The sequence below is a fragment of the Vespa mandarinia genome, chromosome 2, assembly GCF_050613455.1.
Source record: "Vespa mandarinia isolate Hongniang chromosome 2, ASM5061345v1, whole genome shotgun sequence".
Taxonomy (NCBI): Eukaryota; Metazoa; Arthropoda; class Insecta; order Hymenoptera; family Vespidae; genus Vespa; species Vespa mandarinia.
Window position 1 is genome coordinate 18,976,943 of NC_140811.1, and position 19,467 is coordinate 18,996,409.

Consider the following 19,467-nt stretch of genomic DNA (forward strand, 5'->3'; position numbering starts at 1 on the left):
GTTAAAAGTATATTTATTTTCACGAGTGATAGGGGAAAAAACAAAAGATTAGCAGAGAAAAAAATTTTAAACGTTCGTGAGTCACTTCCGTTTTGTGAGTAGAGCGACTACGTCACCATATGTGACGCTGCTGCATGTAGAGAGACGATCGAAAAGAAACGAAGTTTGGCACCGCCTGTTGACAGGATACGTGTGAACGTCGCTCTACGTATTATAACGCGAGTGTTTAGAAATAATAATAAGAAAAAAAAAGATATATCTATATATATATATATATATATACATACATAATACATATATATATATACATACGTATACGTATACACACGCAGAGAGACACACGAACACAGGAGATACACATAAAAAAAAAAAGTAAAAAAAAAAAAAAGAAAAAAAATAAAAATGGTAAGTCGTATTTATCTTGAGAATTTTCGTAAGTTAGAAAAACGTTGACTCAAAAGATCACTCGATAAAACGAATCTAAACTTGATCTGAACGTGTCGTTTCTGTGTTCTCAGGCATCTTACTCGGAGGATCAGCTGGCAGGTAAGTGAACGGTGTATCCCGAACAAGTAGAGAGATTAAAGAGGGGTACTCGCTTTTTTCTCGATCTTTAATTCAGGTCAAGAGTATCCTTGCCTTTTTAGACACACCCCGTTTGCCACGGGCTACTCGTATCGAGGACTACCTTTTATGGTTCTATCTTTGAAAGCGAGAGGCGTCCAATCGTTTAAAGATCATTCCGGCAAAGATCGTTCGCACTTTTATCCACTTTGTTCGCGGATTTAATCTCGTTCGAACGTCTCTCTCGGTATCAACGTTACTTTCTTTCTTCATTCTCTTTTTCACTTTCTATTTATCTTTTGGAATAAAGTTGATACGATCATTAGTAATATCATTAGAAATAATAGAAGAAATATATTCTTTCACTGCCTTTCCGTTGGATTACTTTTGATTTTTTTTTGTCTTATATTAACTTATTTTAAAATGACAATGATTCATGTATATTAGTGATAAGAAATAAAAGAACATTCAATGTAATTGAATCTTTCAATAGCTATAGTGAGTTTTAAAATACGTTAAGTTCAATTGATTAGGCAGAATGTATGGATACAGTTATCAGGAATTGACTAATAGGATGATGTCATCTATGGAGGGTAATTAGATTTTATATTATTTAAAAGTATTGTATGATTTGGCCATTACTTTTGTTTGATAACATTGAGAAGAAATAAGTCATTAGAACAAATAAATTTTATATAGATAATAAGATAGTCTAAACTTATCTTAGAGTTTCAGGAAGCATTTCAGCTCTTTGATAGCCGTGGCGATGGAAAAATTCATGTCGCTCAAATTGGTGATGCATTGCGTGCACTTGGACAAAACCCTACGGAATCGGATGTAAAGAAATTCACTCACCAACACAAACCAGATGAACGGATTAGCTTCGAAGTATTTTTACCAATTTATCAAGCCATCAGTAAATCCCGTACGTCTGATACAGCTGATGATTTTATCGAAGGACTACGTCATTTTGATAAAGACGGAAATGGTTATATATCGTCTGCCGAATTGAGACATCTTCTAACAACATTGGGTAATTAAGGAATAAAACTTATAAATTAGTGATATTCTTAGTGATATTCTCAGCTTTTTACAAAAAGCGGATGTAACAGGTATCTACATCTTACCCTGCAGGTGAAAAACTAAGCGACGAAGAGGTAGAAACGTTACTAGCGGGCCACGAGGACTCACAGGGTAACATTAATTATGAAGACTTTGTCCGTCAAGTGATGTGCGGATAAATAGTTACTTAATTTTGTACATGAAGTTATTAACATTTAATTTTTATAGTTCTCAAGTCTATTCAAACTTTTACTTTGGAAAACCTTCATATCATAGCGTATGCGTATAAAAATTTCTCTTTAAAGAAACTAATGCTACGTATCACATATTTTGTTATATATCATGGGGAGAAAACTAACCATTTCATGTAAGATTAAATATTAGTTAACAAATGGTAGAGATAAATGAAGATCTAGCGCATCGTGCCTTGACCTACTCCAATTTACGAGCATTTAGTGATATTGAGAGAAACACAAAACGGTAGATTGTGCGAACGAACACATTATAAGAATTTGACGTTTCCTTCACAATTTCATGAAGTTACATTGAATTTTTCATCAAATTCCTACAATTCTGAGCCATCGATAAAGAGAATATAATACAATTTCTTTATTTGCATTTATTAGCTCGCTATAAAAATCCATGCGCCGCTTTTACATAACTATGATAAAAAAGTAAAAAGGAAGAAGAAAAAGAAAAACGAAAAGAAGAATAAAATTGTCATTTTATATTTACTTATTATATCTAATGTAATTTTTATTTTCTTAAATGCTATAAAAAGAAAGTAAAAGAAAAAAGAAAAGAAAAGAAAAGAAAAAAAGGAAAAAGACAAAAAGGAAAAAAAAAATTAATGAATAAAACGCTGTATGTTAAGATATAAATAAATAAATAAATTTACTCTATAATTATTTTAGCTTTATAACGTACGACATCCTTAGTGGAATAAACCGATTAAAGTAAAGCCGATGATTATGATTGAATCTTTCATAGCGGTCACACAGTAATAAATCTGACTAATAGAGAAAATATAAGGGAAAAAAAAATTGTTTCTCTCTCTCTCTCTCTCTCTCTCTCTCCTCTCACTCTTTCTCTCTCCTACTCTTTCTCTCTCTCACTCTTTCTCGACTAAGGGCGCAAGCGCTTTCAAGGAATATTTTCCGCGACTTTCATTCGCTGACGCGTTAGTGACGTCACGAGCGTCAAGGCCGAAAACGCGACGCAACAGTACAATATGGAACAACGTCGAGAACGACGGTTGTTCCAGTAACGTTTCATACGTCCGAGCGGATGTTCTGTTTGTCAAGCGCGAGTAGAAAACTTGTGCCTCTCATAGGAATATCCTACTTTGCGTCGCTGAATAAGCGGACATTTCCCCGTGTGAAGTAGATTTAAAATACCGTCAAAATTATACGAAGAAAGAAGTATGAGTATTAGTTCCAGCCTATTATTAAGTCATTGTGAAAGTAGTAAAAAAGGTGTAATAATGCCGAGTTTAGTTTCGAGTAATTGGTAAGTTGAAATGAGGTGAGCGCGTTACTGCGCCATTTTTGTCTTTGCTCTCTCGTGTTAGACGCCATCTTATATATCTTACACATATCGTAATTTCTATGTTCTTTCTTTCCTTTTTATTTTTATTTTTATTTTTATTTTTTTTTTTATTTTTATTTATTTATTTATTTTTCTTTTCTTTTCTTTTCTTCTTTTTTTTTTCGATATATCTTCTTTTCTATGCACAGTCACGTCTCCTCGTTTCTGCTCTTATACTTTAAGATTCCAATAAGACTAATCTTTCTTGTGAACGAACGATTAAGTGAACTTGACCATATAATTGGACGTTCGCTTAGGGGAAAAGAAAAAAAAACAAACAATAAATAAATAAAGAGTAAAATAATAGTATTCATAATAAAAAGGAAAAAATATATATATATATATTTATGTATATATATATATATATATATGTACGCATAAAATGAAACTCGAGAAAATTCTTATGTTACATGATTACATTTATGTAATTAAGCGATATTACTTTTTCCATCCGAATTTATTGTTTCTAATATTTTTATTGATATCAGAAATGACTCAGAGTAATCTCTGCAACCTCTTTCCGATTAGATTTTTCAAATATTTTTTTTTTATTTTTTCTTGTCTTTCTCTCTCTCTCTCTCTCTCTCTCTCTCTCTCTCTTTATCTATTTATCTCTTACTACCTGAAAGTTGGGGATTTTTCTTTCTTTCTTTCTTTCTTTCTTTCTTTCTTTCTTTATATAATAAAAAAGTATACCAGTGAAATATAAGATAAAATATAAGATAATCGTTTATTCTGCAATACAACATTCTAATTAATTAATTAAACATTACTGAAAACATACTGATAATTATTCTTATCATTCGTCGCGTCGTTCGAAACGAATTTTAACGGGTTGGAGAGGGGAAAAAGAGTAGTATGAGTTATCATGGAAATGTACGAATGTTTCTAGAAAAGCATGATTCCATTTTTTTTTTTTTTTGTTACACATAACTTTGAAAAACTTTCTTAATAGGAATATACAATTATAAAATCGTTTCCTTTGTCTTATCGTATCTCATAAATTTGTCATCAATTTCGTCGATATATGGGACATCCTATTATTTATGTTTATAAATTCGATCAAGCATGAAGATCGGATCGAAAAAAAAAATTAAAGAGAGAGAAAACAATTTTAAATGTCGGATAAATTTCATTCGTTGAATTTTATCGAATTACTGCCATGTTTATTGTGTATGTCTCTTTGTATGTATACATTACATACGTTTATATGCGTGACACTGAAAGAAAGTTAGTCTTCATCGGTTTCCTATAAATCCTATTATTTTATTTAAGAATATTATGTCATATGATTCCTACTAATAATAATAATATTAATAATAATAATAATAATAATAATAATAATAATAATAATAATAATAATAATAATAATAATAATAATAATAATAATAATAATACGCGAAATGTATTATGTGTGCGCGTGCGCGCGTGCACGCGTGTTTGTAATACGTATAACCTGTTAATTGTTTATATGGACTTCCGCCTTTAATATTATCTAAGTCATCGTACAAAAAATTAATATAAAGCACTATCTCAAAAATGTTGAATAAAAGAAGTTCATCGTATGGCTTAGAACAAAGAAATTAATCGAGTTTATTATGACGAAGTAAAAGTAGGTCAATTTTTTTTAATTATATATATATATTGTATATTATATTTTTTATTATATATATATGTGTGTGTGTTTGTGTGTGTGTGTGTATATGATAAAAATATAAATCTATAATAATATATAAATTTAAAATCTAAATATATAAATGTCAATATCAAAAGAAAAAAAAAAAAAATTGTAAGTGCCCGTGTGACCCTATTTTATATATAATATATATGATCGTATTATGTGTATATATATATAAATTATATACACATGCACGCAATTGGTTACACGTAATTGGTTACTAGAAAAATATTGACCTTATTTTATTTCACCATAGTAACTTTCTTATAAAACATATATATATATATATAAGTTTTTTGTTTTGTTTTTAGAATTGTTTCCTCTCTCGATTGATTGTATAAATAATTTGTCGAAGAGAACTGTTAGTAGTACTTGCTATAATAGTTCGAAGTTTCGATCGAAACAAAAGCGTTTGCCTGCTGATGGTAAACCGGTTTTGAGATCTGATGTACGAATATTCCGTTAGGTGCAGCGGCAATTTCGTTTTTCTTTTTAACACAATGTCTATCGGCATACGTGTCTCTGCTCACGCACGCATTCACGTTCCTCGTCTACTTCTTTCTGTGTTTATTCGATGACGACAAAGTCCTCATTCGATGACATTCTAAGCATTGGAAATTTCCTATCTCACGATGATACACATCCCTTCTCTTTTCTCAGAGAGTGAAATCTCTTTTATCTTTCTCTCTCTCTCTCTCTCTCTCTCTCTCTCTCTCTCTCTCTCTCTCTAAATAAATAAATAAATAAATAAATAAATAAATAAATAAATAAATAAAATTTACTTTATATTCATGTAATAAATTTGTTTAATTAAAAATTATTTATTATAATTTTATATATATATATATTTCTTCTTTTACATCAAAAATAGTCAAGTATATATATCTATATATATATATGATCCTTTTATGTATATACAATGTATGTGTATATATATATAATATATAATAATATATAATAATCCTATGTATATACATTATAATATACGAACTCTATATATAGTGAAACCATAATTGAGAGTAGAATAAAATGAAATAAAATAAAGAAATTAAAATAAAATTTTTATAAGATTTAATGTCTAAATTTATATTGTGTTTAACTACAATAAAAAAGAAAATAATAATAATAAATAAATAAATAAATGAAAAATAAAAAGAAGCACTTTGTTTCAAAGACACTTTATATTCTTAATAAATCTGTCTGATAAAAAAATTAAATTGGCAATGATTTTTAATAATTTCTTATTTAACATTGAAAGTAATTAAAAAAAAATATATATATATATATATATATATATACACATATACGTACATAGTATGAGAATTATAATGATGAATAAAATGAAATAAAATTCCTTTAAAGAAGACCCGATGGTATTTATAACCTCAAAAAGGAATTTTTTTTTTTTTTTTATGCCAACGTAAAAATACATATATTTCTCACCGTAAGATTGACATTATTATATAGAATTCAAGTATAAAAATAAGTTTGATAGATTTATGGAATAACTTGATACCTTTATAATTATCGATAGTAAGTTTATTTTGACGTATTTATTTATGTACATATATGAATATATGAAAGTGTATTAAGAAAAAAAGAGTATAAAAATGTAAAGATATATAAGATGGCGCCATTTACGATTTTCCATTTAACATTCATTTCGATTTTTTTTTGGAATAATATCGAGAAGATCGATGATTATTGAGATGTATCGATATATCGATCTATCGATTACATTAGAAGGTACTACATCGTGGAAACTTGTACGTTTCTCGTCGATATTTTTATTGGCGAATGATGCATTAAATATTTTCTAAGAATAACGGTTACCGATCTCTTTAGAAAGAGAATAAGAGGGGGGAAAGAAAGAGAGAGAGAGAGAGAGAGAGAGAGTGAGAGAGAGAGAGAGAGAGAGAGAGAGGAAGGGATGGTAGTTCTCGCAGTAAACACTTCTTATATAATCCCTATTGTCTTCGTTCATTAAGCTAGTTGAATTTATTCGATCAAAGACATTAAAAAGGTTTTGTTCGGACAAATATTATACATACATGCATATCTATCTACATATGAATGTATATATCGATGCACACGTGAAAATATAAGACAACTGTTTGCATCGTTGTTATCTTTATCTTGCATCATTCTGTGCTTATCACAATAAAGATATATATATATATATATATATATATATATACATGCCATGTGCATGATACTAAATATCGTGGAATATTACCGACTCGTTGACAATTTAAGCTGATTCATTTTTATTATAGCGTGACTTGACAGACGAGAATCATATGCTTGTAGAAAAAAAAAAGAAAAAGAAAAAAAAAAGTGACAAACAAACATTCGTAAGACAAAAATGATACCCACGTATGTACCTGACAATTTGTTACAAGATATCCATGTACACACACACACACTTTGATACAGTTATGGTCTTTTGTCGATCTGTTTATTTGTTGTTGTTCCTTTTTTCTTCCTTTATTCTTTTTTTTTCTTTCTTTTTTTTTTTCTTTTTTCTTTTCTTTTCCCTACTTTATTTCATATTTTCGCGGAAACGTACGATCGATTTCTATTTTCGTTTGGTTTATAAAAACGTTATATAAAAAAAAAAAAAAAAAAAAAAATTCAATACCTTCTTATGATCCCCCTTATCGATGACTTTTCTCCTTTCTATGTTATTATCATTATTTCCAAATATAAAATGCAACGTGGTCGGATAGCTTTTTTAATAATGTAGTTATCTATGTACGTATTTTAACGTATCTACGTGTGTTCGTATCTGTGCGTCTAAATATACGAGTTCGAATTTCATTGTTAAGATATATTTCAGATAAATAATATACATATAATTGTGGTCACGACCATCGATGTTTATCGGCGTATCGATAACTTTTATAATAAGTAAATTGATTTTATATATGTATATGCATATATATATATATATATATATCTTTTGTTTACGTTGCTCGATTATTAATTAATAAACTATATTCTTAATGATTTAGTCGTTCACTTTAGATAGATAGATAGAGAGAGAGAGAGAGAGAGAGAGAGAGAGAGAGAGAGAGAGAGAGAGAGAGAGAGAGAGAGAATGAGAAAGTGAGAGAGTGAGATAAATAGCATAATGGCGAACACGGAATTATACAACGTAATAGTTTCGATTAGGAATACTGTTTTTAGCATTTTGTCTGGGGATTGGTAAAAGATTTTGGCTGAATTCGTGATACGAAGAAACGCGTCATCTTCGTACATTTATTTCTTCTCGTTCTTCTTTAGTTCCACGTAAACACATACGTGCTCTCGTCCACAGACACACACACATACATACATAGAGAGAGTGAGAGAGATAGGATTATACGGTTTGGCTCGATGCCCATTTTTAATGACGTTTGCATTAAAAGCAACGATACAAGTAGTGATCTTAACGTGCATACGTATAGTCGTCCGGAATCTTTATAAATTGACGATGTTCACCGATTTGTTTGTCATTTACCAGTTATCCTTTTGTCCGTTCTAACGCGATCAAAGTTATACATAATTTTCTGAAGTTATTTTTGATTTTACCGCGTTATTAATCAGTGATAACAGCTGACCGACGTGTACGCCTCGGATATATTATATTCATAGAGTGATTTTGACGATTCCGTTTCGCTGCGTAGCAGCATCGCGTTTATCGCCATTTATTTATTGTTTTTTAATTATTCATTAGTATATTTGATTATTGTTATTTTTACAAAATGGTACCAAAGCCATTGGAATTGTCACCGAGGCTATGGTAAATATTTTTTTTTAATTATGACTTTTTAATAAAAGATATTCTTGACATAAATTAGATTTAGTTAGAAAAATAAAAGAAGAAAATAAATAAATAAAATAAGACAATGTGTCTTTAATATATATATATATCTCTTTTTTTTTTTTTTTTTTTTTTCCCAAGAGTCCATAAGAGAGGAAAAAAGGGTGAGATCGCTTTGGAAATCGTCCTATCGGTTTTATCTCTATCTTGTTTACATGTAAAAAGATACATACGTATGTTCGCGTCATAAGGGATTTTTTTTTAGAAATCAAAACAACGTCGGATTTTATGATCTTATATAATTCAATAAGAAGGTTTATTATGTTTTGTGTATATCCCTTGATTTTATGCAAAAGTTCCAAATAATTAATGGTTCCAAATAGTTTATGTATATATATATATTGTATATGAAATATTTTCTGCTTTTTTAGTGAAATGTCAAGTAAATGTATGGACGATAGTCTTGAAGAAGGTTCCAGGCCACTCCAGCATTATTGTATAACGCTGGGTGTGGGGCCTCTGTGGTGGTCCTGATGTGCCCCATGCCGCATTGTCTGTATCTACAGTCAACACAGAGAGCCGCGGCGTGGGGATCAAGCAGAGTCAGCTCTCTGTGAGCTCCCACATTGTGCAAGTATGTATTGGATTAAAAAAAGAAAAAAAAAAAAAAAAAAAAAAAAGGAAAATTAATGTTTTATTATTAAAATTAATAATATATTGATATTTATTTTATAATATTGTAGGAGGATGAATTGTTGAAAGCTGTAAGAAGTTGTGAATCATTACGCCTGACCTTTACGCTTCACTTAACAGAGAGTACATCTGTTGAGTGGGAAACTGTAGTATGGCGCCGCTGTCTTTACATACGCGTACCAAGCTGCCTTCTACCAGAGGGTTCCAAGGAGGGTTTTGTTTCCCTTCTGGAATATGCCGAAGAAACACTACATTGTACTAATATCATTGTTTGTCTCCGTAAAGACAAATCAGATCGAGGTAGTTGTCGGATTCCTTTCTTTGGAACTGTAGAAGCCTTTTGTGTTGAAAAAAATTCTCCGTCTAAACCTTTTTGTTGTTATGGTCTAGCAATGCTGGTTCGTACCTTCATGTTTTTGGGCTTCACAGTACTACCACCGACTCATGCCTTGGTACCACCAGGCAGTGACGCTGGTAATCTCTACATGCTCTATGCCATCGAGTAATCGGCAAGCAGCTAAACTCCTCTCTCAAATTTAACGCGCAGGTATTAATACGATTATTTTAGGTTTATATCCATTTTCTCCAGCATATATATATATATATATATATATATATATACAAACACACACACACATATTACACAACACATGTTGTAAACACACGTATACAACATGTTTTAATTTTATATATTATTTCTAAGCTAAAATCAGCCTTATTTTTTATTTTCATTTGCAAGTACATCCGTGTTTATTGTTTTAAATAATAATTGGCTTTACTTAATGTTTATTAATTATTTTTCGTTTTATCATTACAGGTACCATTATAACGAAGTTTATGATAGAATTCAACAAAATGGATATGTAAGAAATTAAATAGCCTGGTTTTTGTTTTCAATATTTTTCCGTTTTTTTTGTTTTTTTTTTGTTTACTAGATGCAGTTTTGCATTTTGTGTGAAAACTGCTGAACAGAAATTTTGATTTCTTTTATTTTATAGTGAAAATGACTAGTGAGAAACAATTGACATTTCGAAATCTAAAAGCGAAGAAAAATAATATGTATTGGTGTATCACCTTGGCGTTAAATTTAAGAGGTATTTAGGAGAACAGAGAGAAATTATAGTCTCGTATATGTAGAGCGCGCGTACGTAACAGGCTTTTGATGAATGTATCAATTCATTCTCTTGAACACAATGTTAATAACTCTTGTAAGATCGTATAAATTGCTGACAAAGCTTCCCACGTATTCTGAAGGAATTTGATGGTTAAATGATACAAATTAAATAATTAATTGTGACAGAAAACCATCAAATTATAGGAAAAATTTATTATCGATAAATCTCTATATGTTAATCGTGGCAGATTGGGTATCACCATATTTTTCTTTCTAATAAGATTCACTTTCTCTTATTTCTTATAATTATTTCTAAGTATTATCGATATTAGTAATATTTTATATATATATATATATATATATATATATATATGTATGTATGTATATATATATATATATATATATATATATACTTAGATTTAATATTTGTTGTGCAGGCTCTACTCAAATTTTATATATATATATGCGTATTTGATTATTTCGTAGCTCAGATTTCTAGAAAACAAATTTTTGAAAATTTCCGAAACCATAAATCAACAAAATTGTTTGGTATATTCTTTGAGAAACATGTTATGTTAATGTAACAAATGGTGTAATTATTCGCTTTAATTCATATACACGTAGTATTTTGAGAATAATTTATTTGACCTTAGAAGTTTAATCAATAACGATCCAATTGCAGTAAAATCACTACTGCAATGTATTAAAATATCTGGAGTATTATATTGAGTATTTTTCCTTTTTTTTTTTTTTTTCTTCTTTTCTTTTCTTTTTGTTAGTATAATAAGACAGACACATATACACAGTACTTATAACCAAATTCGAAAATTTCAATATAGAATGATCATCAAAACCAAATATTTTGTTTTAAGTGAAGATAATAACAAATTAGAGAGACATATATTAAAGTTCAATAATTCAGATTATTTTTTTTTTTCTTAATTATCATAGAGGTACTGCGACTTTGTAATTGTTGTTATTATAATTTATAATTTTTATTATATCTAGGTAGTACATGTATATATATATATATATACACATACATACTATAGTATATATATATATATATGTTGCAAGTTTTATTAATTTTTAATCATATTAGAATATAAGCAATATTATATATATCTGGTAATTCCCAATCGATTAACTTTGGAGAGTTCTTGCTAATAAATGTGTTCTTTAGTGTTGACTTGATAACAGACAAAGTTGAAAATGAAAAAAAAAAAAAAATACAAAAAAATACAAAAAAAATGTAAAATATTAAAAAATCATAAAAAATGTTCATAGCTTAGTAGAAATATATATATATATAGAGAGAGAGAGAGAGAAAGAGAGAGAGAAAAGAGAGAAAAGAGAGAAAAGAGAGAAAAAAAGAGGTAAGTGAAGAATGACGGATTATTATGTGTTAAATTCATTCAAAGTAATCAAGAGAATCTACTAAAAGATTTTAAATTGGAAGAACAAGTCTATATACGTTTTATTCCGTCAGTTAGTATTATATATTCATACACACTTGACCACCTAAAAAGTATATGTATGCTACATTTATTATTCATACATGAAAAATGATTGCTAAATAAAAATTGAATAAAACACATTATGTCGTTATTTCAGTCGAGAAAAATAATTTTTACTTATCTCGTAAATTTTGTTGGAAAAAAAAAAAAAAAAAAAAAAAAAAAAAAAAAAAAAAAAAAAAAATTATATATATGTTGAGAGAGATCCGTTTAAAGAGATTTATATTTTTTGCGATTTTTATGATTTAAAAAAAAAAAAAAACAATTTCGAAATGAACAAAGATGTATGTAATCGTGCGAAGAATATGAATAATGCTAATTAGTAAGTTATAATTGCAGATTATTAAAAAGATCAGTAATATTTTTTTTTGTTCATATATTAATATAATCATTATCTTGTAAAAATATATAAAAACAATTCACAAAAGCTTAAAGAAAAAACAGAATATTATATAATAATACTTCTTTTGATTATTATTTTTTTTTTTTTCTTTTTTTGTCTTATTAAAACATTCTACTGTAATAATCTCTATTGTTCTAGACAGGTTTTATATTTCTACATATTATATATCGATAATATGTTTATATGCTATCGTTGAGATATTCCTATATGATATATTTCAATAGTTTCGTTAAAATTTTGGAATTGTATGCATGATTAAGAAAAAATTTGTTTTGTTTATTTGAAAATTGAAGCATACCTTTGTATATACTTTCGTTAACAAAAATTAATCATTTACAATAATTGTCTACAAGTCCTGTAAATCAGTATGATTAACACGCGTTTGTATCTCTTTCATACTTTATACAATCACAATTATATTTTTTCACTCTCACATTTCCTTTCTTTTCCAACGAGTTTTCTTTCTTTCCATAATAAAATTTCCTATATAATTAATAAGAATATTATAAATAAGATTTTGACAAATTTATTTAATATTTAATATTAAAAAAATATATCTTATAAGGCTTTTGATATATTTGCAAAAAGTATCATTACTATACTTACAATTTATTTAATACTTGGAGTATCAGATGCATTTTTAGGAACGAGACCTAAGCTATCTAACATACCACCAGATGGTACTGATTCTTCAATAGGGTAAGCCGTCATTTTATTACATTTAATCAAATGTGCAGCTATAATAATCAAAAGAAATATTATTACATATAGAATCATTATAATTTATACATTAATTAATTATACTTTTCTATTTACCCAATTGATTGCCGTCATTTGTCGTATAACCACACCGACATTGCATTTTTTTTTCTAATGGTATATTTATAAGCGGTGATGGAACAACTGAACTGGTCTTTGGCCTTTCGTTATGAATTTGTTGTAAATGTTCTTTAAATGCACGCCAACAACACGTTACGTAACGACACTGTTGACATCTTTGCTCTCCGCTGCAGTTAGAAATGAATCATTTGTTAGAAAAATATTTTTCCTTATTTTTAAACTTGTTTTTGTTAAGGCTGTTCATTATCCTTAGTTTTTTTTTTTTTTTTTATGATTACGCCATCAATGAAAACATGTACGCGTAATTCTTGATCGATTTTCACGAACAAGATATCAATTTTCAAGACGAAGATTTTATCTATCGCGTATCGGTTTCGAATTTTTGAAAAAGGTTTTTATTTTTTTTTTTTTTTCGATAGAAAAAAAATCGCGTTAAAAAATAATATTTTTCTGAGAATAATTTATGCATAAATGAAAATCTTTTTTAAAAATTTGAAACGCGATAAATTATTAAACCTTCGTCTTTAAAATACAAAACCTTGTACATCAAAATTGACCAGGAATTATTTTTGTTCTCATTGATTTTTTGTCAAGTAAAAGTTTCGTACTGTGACGTTCTTCGAAATTTGGGGCGAAAGAGAAGGAGCTCGTATAATAATCGTTAATAATTTTCATATATATACGCTTAAATGGTGCACATTTTATGTCCGTAAAGTAGTGTATTAAAAATGAAATGATATATTCTTACGGATAATGATCCTGTTCGTCAATGTCTTCTTCGCATTCTTGACACGGTAAGTGACTTGTAGAAGCATTTACTAAAATTGGTCCTGTACTCCATTTTTTGACATATTCATCTTTTGGTAATTCAGCGACTGGACTTTCTACGTCAAATCGTCTTATCAGAGGTCGCTGTTTCGGTATCATTATTTCGTTTTCCTTTGTAGAATATGATATAACTTCTACAAGAAATTTTTTTAACAACCATTATTAGAGACATATGGTACGTAAACATGCAAATATACATGCAAAAAAAAAAAAAGAAAAAAAAAAAAAAAATAGCTGTAATTATATATAATGAGCTTACTTGAATTGGTAACAGAGTCGTGTAATTCTCTTTGATGAATTTTCAATGAACTTTTTTGATTAAACCATAAACAACATCTTGGACACTTATTTCCACGGCCTTGTTCTCTCCTTACAATGTGTCTTTGCATATGGAGAAAGAATGAATGTATACTAGACGCATTCGTTTGTCCTTCGACAATAAATTCTATAATCTATTAAATACATTACTTTGTAATATTTATTTGAAATATTTATATGCAATCGGGTTGATCGAAATTTATATTTGCATTCACCTTTAAACAATAAGGACATTGTAAACCTTCACCCTTCTCATGAACTTGATAATAATGATCTATGACATCTTTGTGACTAGATGTTCGATAACCACAGTTATCGCATTGATACGGCATTTCAGAAGGACAATGCATCGCCGTTAAATGATTAATCAATAAATTGCTATTTCCTGGAACATTTATAAAGAGATAACACGTATATAAATTTGATGTTAATATCTCATTGTTGAAAATTTTATATTGTTAAAACAATAAAGCTCACCAAATTTTTGTTCACATATGGCACAAACAACCATGTCACCGTCAGAATTACCAAATGTACTATGAGCTTCTGAAATATGTGTAACTACTTGATGTGTAGAAGAAAAAGCTGTACAACAATAACGGCATACAGGAAATTCTGATTGATCAGGGACTTGGGGTGGCACATGACTGATCATATGTTCCATTATTTCAGTATTAGACCGCATTACAGCAGTGCAAAGGAAGCACTAAATTATGTATCATAATAAAGCTATAATATATTGGTCAAATATGTTTCATTAAGATATAATTTATTAATATCAATTAATAAATTACCTTAAAATATAACGAAGATTTATTCTCTTTTAACAATAAACTTTTATCACCATCCATCGTCGCATAATAACATTTTTGAAGTTGTATTTGTTCAGTTTTATTTTCTCTTTCTTTTTCCTTAATAATTTTCGTATCAGAAGTATTTTTCTTTACTTCTGGCTCTGGACTAGGTCGTGTAGATAGAACTCTTTTCCTTCCTCTTTTTGGACCAGGTTTTATTAAATGAGATTCTGATTGTTTGATATTTTGAACTATTATTTCAGGATTTGTCTGTGGCTGATCTTTCGACATTATCATGGGGGTTAACGGAGGAGGATTTGTTTTTGAATAAGACCAATCTTGAAATGGATTAGCTGCAATTTTTGCAAGACGTTCTAACATGCAATCACCTAAAATAATAAAATGCGTAATTATTTATACGTTATATTAACATAAAATATTTGTCCTCATATCTAACTTACTAGAATCTATTTTCGTTTGTTCAGATATATGAAGGATAATATTGTCAAATGCACGTGCCGCAGTAGCACCATACATTTCTCTCCAAACAAGTTCATCCAAAAATTGTTGTATCATTTGTCTACTAAGTAAACTCAATGTATTTTGAAACATTCTTGGAACTATTTTTCGTAAATATTCCATTACGTGATAATTGCTCATGAAATTTCTAGGATTTTGATCGCAAAATGCTGACTGCGTTACATTAGCAAAACCAAGCTCTTGCAGAGTACTTTTGTCAACCGTAAAGTCAGTCATAATTTTAGAATCCGTATGAACCCAGTCTTTCAATGGATGAAGGATATTATTAAATCTTCGCTTGTAAGACCTTTCTCCATCTTGTACCGGATCACAAGCACGTAATCTTAAATCTAACGTTGCCATATCCAAAACGCCAAGAACTTCAACTTTTACCTATAAAAAAAAAAAAAAAAAAAAAAAAAAACAAGAAAAAAAATATCAAACAATATTTTCACTGTGGAGATTTCTATATGACGGTTGATAAAAAATAAAAAGAAAATGATATTTTTACCTGACGTAAATTGCCATCTTGCGAAGTGGTACCTAAACTGATAACACCAACTTGTATCATAGAATTTTTTCCACCCATTCTTCGACTTTTATCCCATATAGCAGCTGTACACGCACTACGTAAATTCGTATAAAAGTTTTTTACGTATATATTTGAAACTTTAACCCAAGAAACTACATTTTGTACATTGGTTTGACATGCCCAATGATAAATAAGTTTTAAAAGTACAGTAGGAGTATATGGTGCTCCTTGGAAAATTGAACCAGAAAAGATAGAGATAAAGCGATCTGGGCAACAATTAGAGATCCAAACGTATCCTCCGGAATATGGGAATGTACCTTGATCGCTGTACATTCCTAGTTTAAGTTTTACTCTTTGATAAGTTGTGCTATGCAATATGCAATATTGTTCCGATCTAACTAGACCTTGTTGGATTAACCATTCAGCGAATTTTGTAGGAGAATACATAAGTACACCTTTTACTTTGATATCTGTGAAAATTTTTATTAGTGTTAAATCTCGCACCTGAACGTAAATATTGTCATATATAATACCTAGCTCTGATCTTTCCTTTAACGCTACTTGTGGTATTATTTCTTTTGTACGAAGATTTGGTCTTGCCACAACAACTAACGAAGGAAAAGTTCTACCTCCGTTCATTTTATTAAACGTAATTTCTCTACCATCGGGAAGATTCTTTTTTGATTCATCGATTTGCTCACAAGCTATAACATATCTCATGATACATCTATTGTTCATATAACAAATAAATTGATCAATTAAGAATATATTTATTTTTACCTGTATTTTTTATTCCAACTGATATGCCACCTATACTAGTCTGTTCTGTAGGTTTAGATCTTAATGTCGTTTGATTTCCTTGAGATTTGTTCACGGTTTTTATTCTTAGATTTGTAACACCTTGTGGAGTAGTAGTAGCTACGATAATTATATTGGTTTTGGAAATATATAAAGAAAAAACTTTGTACATATAAACTCACTTTATGATTCTTGCTTGAAATTACTCACTTGAAGTAACAACATGAGTTGTAGTGTTAGATTTAGGTCGACCACGAGCAGGAAGAGGTGCAGGCTGTAATGGAAGAAAATAAAAAAATAAATACATAAATAAATAAAATAATGAAACACGAGATGTTTATATTTTAGCAATATACCTCCTCTATGATATCAGGTTGTTGCTGTACTTGTAGAACTTTCGTTCGACGTCCTGATCTAGTATATTTATACTAGAAAAATTATATCAGAAAAATATTAATCCCATTAAATTCCATTTCTACAGGGAGAAATAGATAATTCAAATTGTCTTACATTTTCTGATTGAGACTGTGCTGACACAGATGTTGGTGAAGCTGTTGTTGTTGTTGTATTGCCTATAACAAAACTTTTTAGGTTGATTATAAATGAATCATGCTTCTTATATAAATTGCTACCTTGTTGTTGATTAACAGATCCTAGAATAACTCCAACTCTTGGATCCACAACAAGTTGTATATTCCCTTGGGTTCCATTCGTATTATTTACCATATTAAGTTTTATTTGCTGGCTTTTATTCTGATTCTTTAAAACACACACACACACACACACACATATATATATATATATACTCATCATAAATTTTATTTAATTAAACATTAATATTACATTATACTTACAACATTTAACAAAGGTTGTGTATTCTTTACAATTGGTTGGGACGTATTAGGAGGACTGAATGAATCGAAATATACAAATGAGAACTTACAAAAGAATGAAAATAATATATTCAGATTCTATCGATTAATGATATTAAATACATACAGTGTATATTGATATCCATTGACAGTTCCAGACTGACATATCATTTTTCCACCATGATCCATAACTAATTGTTCCAGTGTAGTTGCAACCTTATAAATATTTAACTCATTAGATTTATTATTACAGAAATATTTTTCAAATTATGATGATATTTCAGATATATATATATATATATTATACCTTATTGCAGTCTTCTTGTAATTTTTCTCTTTGTTTTAATTGAGATTCACTGAGTGGTTCTTCTATACATTCCAAGTTCAAAGTCATATGAAGCGGTCTATTACTTGTAATTGATCGTGAAACTGTACGTGACTTCGGCATCTTGGAATTACTTATAATATCTTTAATTAATTTTAATCTCATGATAATATATAACAATTAAAATTAAATATACACTCATATATATACATTCATATATAAACATATATATACATATATATATACATATATATATATGTATATATATATGTATATATATAGATATAAAATATACTCACGATTTTTTTCACGTCAACATAAATCCATGAAGTTTTAAATCACTCAAGTTCCAAGCTCCCTCCAAGTTACTTCGAAAATGCTACTGTCTGTCTCAAAAAGAAGCGGCCCTTTTGGCGTCTGTGACACCGTAAAGATCCATAATTATGCAATTAGGAAACAAAAGCTTGTTTATATGCTCGTCTCGATAGCACTTTAGGCTTTTCACAGTTTATTTATTTATTTTTTTTTTTATTTTATTTTATTTATTTATTTATTTATTTTTTTTTTTCTCGAAAGTAGAATTAAACTTAAATATTTCTTACGGAGTCAATTGATGTTAATTCCATTGAGAACAAACGAGAAACGCGCAACAGTCTTTTCAATAGGAGCTCTTCGTTAACTGTTAACTAAGATGGCGTCATCTGGTATGTTGATTTTGTTCACTACATATTAAATGTTTTATTTTTTAAAAATTATTTGTAAATATTATTTGTAAAAAATTATTGAACAATATTATTTGTCATAATGAATTTCACTGGTACAAGCATCGAGTAGTATTAATTTACAATCGTGTACGTTTAAAACGAAGAAAATATGATATTGTCATTTACGGAAGTTTGAATGTGGCGCCTTCTGTTGCCATTCGGAAAAAATAGAAAAAGAGATATCCCTATTTGAAAGTCGTTTATATATATATATATGTATATATATATATATATATGTATATATATATATATGTATATATATATATAGACAAATGTTAAACACAAATTATGCAGGAATGTGCAATATGCAATGTTTCATTTATTTACTTATACTTATTTCCAAGAATGAGAGATAAATTTTCGCATTTTTCTTTTTTTTCTCGTATCATTTTATTTTTAATCCAACGTGAATAGAATTAACGTAAGTGTATTTGATCAAATGCCCAAAAGTATT

General features: G+C 28.7%; 2 protein-coding genes across 8 annotated transcripts; one reads left to right on the forward strand and one right to left on the reverse strand.

Annotated features, from left to right (window-relative positions):
• Positions 1 to 105: 105 nt before the first annotated feature.
• Positions 106 to 12,100, forward strand: Mlc-c (Myosin light chain cytoplasmic). 3 transcript variants are annotated; one of them, XM_035888190.2, is made up of 8 exons: positions 106 to 405; positions 519 to 546; positions 1,292 to 1,597; positions 1,699 to 3,135; positions 9,128 to 9,330; positions 9,440 to 9,689; positions 9,780 to 9,936; positions 10,207 to 12,100. In XM_035888190.2, exons 1-4 carry the CDS (start codon positions 403 to 405, stop codon positions 1,803 to 1,805), a joined length of 444 nt encoding a protein of 147 aa, XP_035744083.1. In that variant the 5' UTR covers positions 106 to 402; the 3' UTR covers positions 1,806 to 3,135; positions 9,128 to 9,330; positions 9,440 to 9,689; positions 9,780 to 9,936; positions 10,207 to 12,100. The 3 variants fall into 3 exon arrangements, with proteins under 3 accessions (XP_035744083.1, XP_035744090.1, XP_035744075.1); XM_035888182.2 differs by lacking the exons at positions 106 to 405; positions 519 to 546 and adding an exon at positions 562 to 1,157; XM_035888197.2 differs by lacking the exons at positions 106 to 405; positions 519 to 546; positions 9,128 to 9,330; ... (1 more) ...; positions 9,780 to 9,936; positions 10,207 to 12,100 and adding an exon at positions 555 to 1,157 and having other exon boundaries at positions 1,677 to 1,816.
• Positions 12,101 to 12,678: 578 nt separating this feature from the next.
• Positions 12,679 to 18,964, reverse strand: row (relative of woc). Of its 5 annotated transcripts, none has more exons than XM_035888115.2 (20): positions 18,852 to 18,964; positions 18,549 to 18,666; positions 18,232 to 18,372; positions 18,052 to 18,140; positions 17,907 to 17,961; positions 17,563 to 17,811; positions 17,409 to 17,480; positions 17,263 to 17,326; positions 17,035 to 17,172; positions 16,788 to 16,958; positions 16,234 to 16,724; positions 15,665 to 16,115; positions 15,204 to 15,592; positions 14,887 to 15,115; positions 14,625 to 14,794; positions 14,351 to 14,543; positions 14,012 to 14,225; positions 13,240 to 13,430; positions 13,030 to 13,160; positions 12,679 to 12,906 (listed from the first exon to the last, which is right to left on the reverse strand). In XM_035888115.2, the coding sequence occupies exons 3-19, from the start codon at positions 18,370 to 18,372 to the stop codon at positions 13,033 to 13,035; spliced, it is 3,435 nt and encodes a 1,144-aa protein (XP_035744008.1). In that variant the 5' UTR covers positions 18,549 to 18,666; positions 18,852 to 18,964; the 3' UTR covers positions 12,679 to 12,906; positions 13,030 to 13,032. The 5 variants fall into 5 exon arrangements, with proteins under 5 accessions (XP_035744008.1, XP_035743998.1, XP_035743993.1 ...); XM_035888105.2 differs by having other exon boundaries at positions 18,232 to 18,382; XM_035888100.2 differs by having other exon boundaries at positions 18,232 to 18,392.
• Between the last annotated feature and the right edge of the window lie 503 nt (positions 18,965 to 19,467).

Excerpts from the sequence above, each read along its gene's own strand:
- Mlc-c (XM_035888182.2), top strand. The coding sequence starts at position 1,103 with ATGTATGGATACAGTTATCAGGAATTGACTAATAGGATGATGTCATCT. Across the intron at positions 1,158-1,291 it reads GATGATGTCATCTATGGAGG|AGTTTCAGGAAGCATTTCAG; the intron begins GTAATTAGATTT and ends AACTTATCTTAG. Across the intron at positions 1,598-1,698 it reads ACATCTTCTAACAACATTGG|GTGAAAAACTAAGCGACGAA; the intron begins GTAATTAAGGAA and ends CTTACCCTGCAG.
- row (XM_035888115.2), bottom strand. The coding sequence starts at position 18,372 with ATGCCGAAGTCACGTACAGTTTCACGATCAATTACAAGTAATAGACCG. Across the intron at positions 17,812-17,906 it reads CACAACCTTTGTTAAATGTT|AATCAGAATAAAAGCCAGCA; the intron begins GTAAGTATAATG and ends TGTGTTTTAAAG. Across the intron at positions 14,795-14,886 it reads CATATGTGAACAAAAATTTG|GAAATAGCAATTTATTGATT; the intron begins GTGAGCTTTATT and ends TAAATGTTCCAG.